Consider the following 7,949-nt stretch of genomic DNA (forward strand, 5'->3'; position numbering starts at 1 on the left):
ATGGTATAAACAAAAAAGCGACCATCACACCAGATGACTATACCCCCCAGCTAAATAATATGAAAACCAAAAAAAAAGGGGAAAACATACTGATGCAGAGCTATATATAGAATCAGAGCACTCCATGAGTCACTAAGTGCTGCAGAATCCAGTGGAAAGCAGAAAAATCTTCTGGAAGGAAGAAAAACTTCAAACCATGGAGCACATGGAAGTTGATGTCTTGCCTTGTCAAAGCAAAGGCATGAGAAGACGAAAGAAGCCACTCAGACCATTACAGAAAGGTTTTGCAGAGGAAGTTCCAGAAAAGGAACAGAACCCACCAGTCTTATCAAATACCACTTTTTTTTTTTTTTTTTTTTTTTTAAGAACTACATTAGATCAGTTTCTATTACCTTGCTGCCAAGCTTACCCATACCTCATGTATCCTATTTTGAAGACATTCTGTTCAATCTCCTTTCTAGCAAGTTCAGCGTGGCAGCCCTCATGATGCGACAAGTCTAAACCAAGCACTTCACAAGTGCCAAATGACCAAAAAATAGTGCAAGGTTTTACAGGGAATTGCAACCTCCTGTGCATCATCCTAATCCATACAGATGTATTACCTAGAGGCAATACCCCTGAAGTCACCTTCGTTCTGCTGGTTTTTTTCTTGAGACGCTTCCTGATTACCTGATGTTTTTGTCATTCTAACAGATAATTTAAGTTTTATCCTATTTCTATTTCTCTCCTTTCATACCGGTCCATTGTAAGAGCAATCTTCTGTGCCTTTTGTGGATTATTGAAATCCATTTATATAAAAGCTGGGATTTAAAACAACAAGCTAGCTTATAAAGCTGCCAACATATGTCCAACAGTACAGACTGTGCATCCATGTGCAGTTATATCCTAGATTTCAAACACTAAAATCTCTCAATCCACTGCCTGCACAAAATCCTTTGTGCTTTTATTCTAAGCTTTGACAGCAAGCTCACAACTTCTTTGTTAAATTTTAAACTGTACTTTCTAGCTGCTGTATGTGAGAATAGGAAGCTGCTATAAATATTTTATTCTATATTTTTTTCCTTCTGGGTTTTACAACAAATTTTGTCCTGTGCCTCACATCTGTTCCAAGAGGGTGGTATGTGAGAAAGACACATCACGTTTGTACATGTCCTGCTATTTAAAACAACCAGTGTTAAATCTTTCTTCCCCCATTTTCCCTTGAGCATCTGTTAATGGTAACAAACAATCTGCAATTAGCATTTAAAAAAAAAAAACAAACCCACAAATAAATCACACACAGAAAGGAGCTGGAGAGAAGCACACAATATTTCACTCACTACCCCACTCCTCACAAAGTGTAGCAGAGCATTGTACAGGACACCCAAGATACATTCAAGGTATTGATTCTGGGGACCTGGAGTACATTGATTGCCACCTTCAGGAAGGCAGACACCCTCTCTTTGCCACATTTCATGAGCGGGTCTCAAGAATAGAACATGCTCTCTTGTGGTGGCCACAAGCACGCATGGAGTTTGTTTCCACATCCCCATACATCTTTGTCACCACCACCATCTTCTGGATCCCTTCCAGATGAAGAGAATGTTTTCCAAATGACTGAAGTGGCTGAGAAACTCCAGTCCCAACTTCAGATGATGTTTGGAAGCTGTGGATAGACAAACCTTTCCAGACATTTGTGCAAGGTTCCAGATGCTTTTAAGCACCCTTCACCTCCCTAGGTTTATGTTTTCCATGATCTACTACTGCGTGAGTCGCTTATATACCAACGATTGTACATTTTCAGTAAGTGAGCTTATTTTTACCTCAGTGGGTCAAAGAAGAATTTATCATCAGCTTTACTTATAGATGGGAAGGGATGGTCACCTCTAGGACAACAATACAAACAGTTGGGACAGAAAACTTCTATAGTCACAGCAATATCTGAATGACTACAGCCTCAGGTACTCAAATCCCTTTTTTCATTTCTTCATTTCATTCAAGTCACATTCCAAAGTGCTCCAGAATAAACTATGCAGGTATTTCCAGTTGACAGACAACTCTTCAGGCAAAATGCTTTTACCCACCTCCTTCCCAAGCTCTACATCCTCTCCATACAAAGGGAAAAGACAGGCCCTGTGTGCACCTAAGAGAAACTTATGGGCTGACAAAATTTAGGACAAGGCAGGAATCAGGAAACCTAAGTTTCAGGGTTGAGAAATGTCAGTAGCACTTAAACTACATGCAAAAGGGACATTTGTAAAGCTGTATTTACTAGAAGCATAAATTAAAAAACCCTTTCCTTCTATCCTACCCTGTACCAGTATAGCTGTGCTGGCAAAATCCCCAGCATGAACACAGTAGTGCCAACTGAAGAATCATTTGCCAAAATATTTTATGTCATTCAAGTAAGGTGACTTACCTTTGCAGTACAGAGGAGGCTATGAGGCAGAGCCTCTTGTCTAAGCAAGATCTGAGATTTGGAAACGTAGCCACAGGTCACTTTTGAAGTCTTGAGGAATTTTTGCTGGTCTATTGTGGGTTTTTTTGCTTTTTTTAAATTTTTCCTTTTTTTAAACAAATAAGGTTTGCTGCCAATGTCTGTTTAATTTGATGTGAATGACAGGTAACATCCTTCCTGAAGTAAAAGGTCTAAAGAGTAGAGTGCTGGGGAGACTAAACTATGAACAAAATACCCTGTAAAGCTACGAACCAAGTAGTCACACTGCTGCATGTTTTACACTAGGATGAGGGTTGGGTGGTTTGGGAGGATTAATGGCAATGCTGAATAAATAGTGAGGGGATACAAAAATATATTTACTCACCAAACCAAGCCTGTTGTTCTCCTTGGACTTCTATAGCCAACCCAAAGTCTGCCAGTTTTACTGCTGCTCCCTTGGATTTGCTAGCTAAAAGTAAGTTTTCAGGCTTTATTCAGAGAGAGGAAAAGAAAATTGAAAAGAAAAGATAAGTAAAACAATTTTAGACAGGTTTTTACTTTTTGTTAAAGTTGACTAGAAAAGAACAAATCCTTAGAGAAGTGAAAAAGAGAAAAAACCCATTCCAAAAATTGCACTTCCCATTCCTACTTGGAAAGAACCACCAGGCCTGTCAACAGCCTTCATGATCTGATGACAGCAAGACTATTGACAGTGTGCAGATCTAGCAGAGCAGGAGGTCAGCCAGCATGGTCATACCTAACCATGATACCTGTCTGCATGACAGGACAATTCAGAGACCTCTAAGAGATCACTTCTGAAAAATGCTGCAGAAACCAAAACAAAGAAATCTTTCATTAACCTACACAGTTTGCAGGAGTAGGCATCTAGAACTGTCAAACATAAATATGTTTTGCATGACAGCTTAACAATAACAGACATATGATGATATTTTTATCTCAAGGGCAGGTGTATTTACATTGCAAATCTTTCAGCAAAATGAGCATGGCCACATTTGTGCTTGCTGAGAACCTATTGCAAATAACAGTGCAAGCCTGCAAAAGTTCCCACTTTGCTATTTTTTTTTAGGGTATGTTGGTCACATCTGCAATCAAATGTTACAGTGCACTCCCATCATTAAAAGTGAAGGATTTGAACCTAACAGTGGCATTCATTCCATAATAATTCTTTTAATTCCAAAACAAATTTAACTTCATGCAGCAAATACAACAAATGTAAACTGTCCAAAGATAACTTTATTCTATGACCCTTAGCTTTTTTTTTTTTTCCCTAGTAACTTACAAAATAATGTAGAATTCAGCAGATTATTTCAGATAACTGTGACCTCTATGGTATTTTCTTGCAATGTATTTTTATTTACATCATAGTAACAGAACCTTGCTTTCAAGGGTATTGCTGTGAAACTTCCAAGAGCAATTTTTGTAGTGATCTATCCCAATGGAACTGGCTATATCCAGTCTGGCACTGGGCACCCAGTCCTGCAAACTCTTAAAATGTGTGTTTCAATTTTAAAACCAGGAGCAATCATATCAGTTTACATGGGACTATTTATGTGATTACAGTTAATCCCATGCAGGTACTGAGCTTGGAAACAATAAAGATCATGAGCTTCTTTCAGCAGAGGCTATCTTTAATACATCTGTCAAGTATCCAGCAGAGTATGCTTGAGCTTAATTAAGACCTCAACTTCTGCAGTTCTTCTATTAATTAACAACACAATTGGCCCCAAAAAACTCTTCAGCCTAAAGGTGGGGTTTTTTTTCCTCTCTCACAAAATTGTAAAAGGAACATTTTTTTCAGCAATTCACAAACACCATCTTCTCACTCATCCCATGTTGCTATGTCATAGAAAAGATGGTATTAAAAACCTTTCATCAATAGTTACTTGATGAATCTTCTATTTATGCATTTTAAAAAATTGAGATGAAGGTATGTCAGAATAAAATACAATCTTTACTGGCACTTAAATTATCAGTAACAACTTCAATCACAACATATCAAACACTGACTGAATAGCTGAGGACTATTCTCTAGGTTCATCAACACTGACGTCAGCAATGTCATCCTGCTTGTCATTTGACTACACTCATCTCAACTTGCAGTCTCACAGTTTTGCAAGGTTTTCTACCAGAGTGAGAGAAGTTCACAATAATTACTTCCTCAAATGCAGGTCTCAAATAAGCTTCTTAAAGCAATGGATGATCCTATTTGGGTGGTGACCTTCAGCAAGGCAAAGGCAGTGAAATGCCTCACCCTTTTGGCTGAAACAAGAGCACTAACAGATCGAGTGCATATCACTTCATACCACGTGACTCTATTCAAAACAAGCTTTTAAAAATTTCCTTTCTTTTTTTAAAATTCCATTCCATGCCTTGGTCTGCCAGTCACAGAGCTCCACAGAAACACCACTGCCATCGGCCAGTGTGTTTCCACAGAAGCTGAAGCGGATTTCCTGATTTACTCCTGTGCCAAAACCAACATCCTTTTGGGCAGGGTTGTGTGGGTCTGGGTGCTTAAACAACACGCAGCTGTCACTTTAGGATGACGAGAGGCATGCTGGATAATTATCATGCATTAACTGCAAATGACTGCAATTACTTGGAAAACATTAACAGCCCAGCCTGTGCCGCTCAGGACTGTGCTCTGGATTCAATAGTGTCACCTTGTGCTACCAGGTGACTGGCTGCAGTCAAGCATGTAGAATGGCAGTGTTAACTGCTAAAATTACTTACCCAATAAATTAACATGATTTATACCTTAGTTTTCCAAAGGTCTTTAATTCTTAGTGATCAAGCATTTATGCCACTGTGTATTTTTCCTTGAATACAGAGCATCAGCTAGTTTGTTTGGTTTTTAACTGAACTTCAACAGGGGATAAGCAAGAGTCATAATCATGGAGCTTTACAAAAGCAGCAATGCTGCTGACTGCCAAGAACTGGAATTCCCACACGGAAGCACACTTTTACCATCTGTTAAAGACAAACTGCCACTAACAGGTTATTTTTTTCTGGATCTTGGATCTACCACCTTTCTAGATACCAAGGATTACAAACAGACCAGCAACAAGCACTTTTGCAGGTCATAAGAGGCTGCAAAAGCTCCTCTCTGTTTGCTACTAAATGATGCTAAAAGGAAAGTTAAATAAAATTATATAGTTCAAAATCTTCTCCTTTTCTTGCCTTCCCCACTCCCAAAATTGTGGTCTAAGTTATCAGAAAAAAAATAAAAAAAATCCATCGAGTTTTGCAGTTTAAGAATCCACACCAGGCCATGATCATCTTCTGCATGTCTGGTAGCTCTGGTCTTGGGCCTCAGCATCTTCTTTTTGGAACAGAGTTCTGGTGGGATTTTCAGCACAGTCATTTCAATCCTTGATTTATTTATTTTTTTTAAATTTTGCCACAAAGTAGTGACTGAAGAAGGATGGTTTTATGCTTCCTCAAGTGTTCACTTTCAGAAAAGAAACTGGGTATTACAGCTTGTCAGAAACATTTTTTCTCACACTGTTTCCCCAGTTCATCCTGGCTTTGCCAGAGTAAGAAATCCACACATGGTTTGGAGCAGGCAACAGCTGGATTTCCAAAGAAAATGGTATTTCGTGTCAATGTATGAAAATCTCTGTCAGATTGCATGGCTACAATTCTTTTTTTTCAATTCCTTTGCATGTTAGAAGCAGAGCACTGCACGTAGAGCGTGGACAGGAGTTGCTGGAGCAGTTGGACAAATCTGACATCCCTTCCTTTCAACTTGCTCCACATTATGTGGCTGCCATATAAGATTTACAGATGGGATCAAGACTTGTCCATGTCCTGTTGTTCAACTGTGTCACAGGCAAATCCTAAAGCACAAAATGTGGGTGCCTTTGCAATCCGTGGTGCTCCCTGAGCTTTCAGAGCATAAACCTTTCTCTTCCTACAGGACAACAAGTCTAATTCCTACCAGCTTTGAGACAGACTTTTCTCTCTGGGCTTCCCTGTAAAAGAAAATAATCTTTACTTGTTTCTTTCCATGCCAACAGGTTTAAATGCAGAGTGTTTCTGCAGCAGACACTTCCATCCGTTTGGATATTTACATAGTTAAGAAAGAGAATAATAGAATGCCATGTTGGAAGGGACCTCAAGGATCCTCTGGTCCAATCTTTCCAGGTACTACTATAGTTTACATGAGATGGCTCAGCACCCTGTCAAGCTGAGACTTAAAACAGTCCAATGTGGGGGAATCCACCACCTCTCTTGGGAGATAATTCCAACATTTGACTGTCTTCATGGTGAAAAATTTACCTCTTGTGTCCAGCTGGAAACTCTAAACACAAGAATTTTCTTTCTGAAGCTTCTATCCCAATGCTACTGTTTGTCTGGAAGAAACTCAACTCCTCAGGGGATCCTGGTGAGAACACTGCAGAAATTCCCACTTTCTAAAGGTGTTCTGTAGTCCAGACATCATCCGGAGGAGAGATAGGTCTTTGTGCCAGCAATCTCACAGCTGCTGGCCGTGTGTCACAAGAATGTATGACATGCAAAAGCTAGTGTTCTTCCCAGAAGGAACCTAATGAGCCATAGGAAGTTCCCCCCACATCTTCCCCAAAAGCTCAGGTGATGAAGAAGATTGTGTATTCTATGAATATACCAAATGCTTGAGAAGCAACTCCTGTCCTCCTTGGTCCTAACCACAGGTGCCAGCAGGCTGGCAGTGCACCACAGTGTCAATGTTGTCTTTCCAGCATTCCCCCCTAGTAGGCTGAGAGTGGGCAAGATCTTGGGAGGGAACATAGACAGGATAGCTAATCCAAAGTGACCAAAGCTATATTTCATACCATAGGACATCTGCTCAGCAATAAAATCTGGGGGAAAGGAGAAGGAAAGGAGGCATTCATTATTTATGATGTTTGTTCTCCACAGCAACCACTGTGTATACCGAAGCCCTGCTTCCTAAGAAGTGGCTGGACATCACCTGCTGATGGGAAGCAGAGAATAAATCTTCTGTTTGCCTTTGCTTCCATGTATGGCCTTTGCTTTTGCTTTATTAAACTGCCTTTATCTTGACCCACAAGCTTTTTTTCCATCTTATTTTCTACCTTGCCAAGGAAGGGAGTTACAAGAGCAGCTTGGTGGGCACCTGGTGCCCAGTCAAGATCAACCCACCACAGGAAACCTTGAGCAGATTTTCTCCAGTGAGCGCAAACAGCTGGTTCTTGTGCAAAAAAAATAGTGAAAAATAAAAAAGGAACAAACAAAAATAATGCAGAAGAAAAAGAAAAGGGTTTACATTTCCACTGATCAAGGCTCAGCTTCAGCAGGGCCTGCTAGCAGCTCTCTCCAGGCAGCAGCACTCACTCACTCACCTTGAGGTCGCGATGGACAACGCCCATCTGATGGCAGTGCAGCACGGCCTCCAGGATCTGCTGAATGCAATGACTGCATGCAAACACGGGGCGCGGGTTAGTTCCAAGCGTGGGCCGGGGGGCTCCCGCTGAGCCCCGCTGGCAGCCCCGCGCCGCGCCCAGCGCGACGGCCT

General features: G+C 40.6%; 1 protein-coding gene across 1 annotated transcript in view; it reads right to left on the bottom strand.

The window, feature by feature from the left end:
- CAMK2D (calcium/calmodulin-dependent protein kinase II delta) overlaps positions 1 to 7,949 on the bottom strand; it is a 144,890-nt gene that overhangs the window by 41,918 nt on the left and 95,023 nt on the right. The window contains exon 6 of the mRNA XM_010002853.1: positions 2,802 to 2,904. Coding sequence (XP_010001155.1) covers positions 2,802 to 2,904 — 103 coding nt within the window. The remainder of the gene's footprint in view (positions 1 to 2,801; positions 2,905 to 7,949) is intronic.

The sequence above is a fragment of the Chaetura pelagica genome, unplaced genomic scaffold (genome assembly GCF_000747805.2).
Source record: "Chaetura pelagica isolate M959 unplaced genomic scaffold, ChaPel_1.0 scaffold1098, whole genome shotgun sequence".
Taxonomy (NCBI): Eukaryota; Metazoa; Chordata; class Aves; order Apodiformes; family Apodidae; genus Chaetura; species Chaetura pelagica.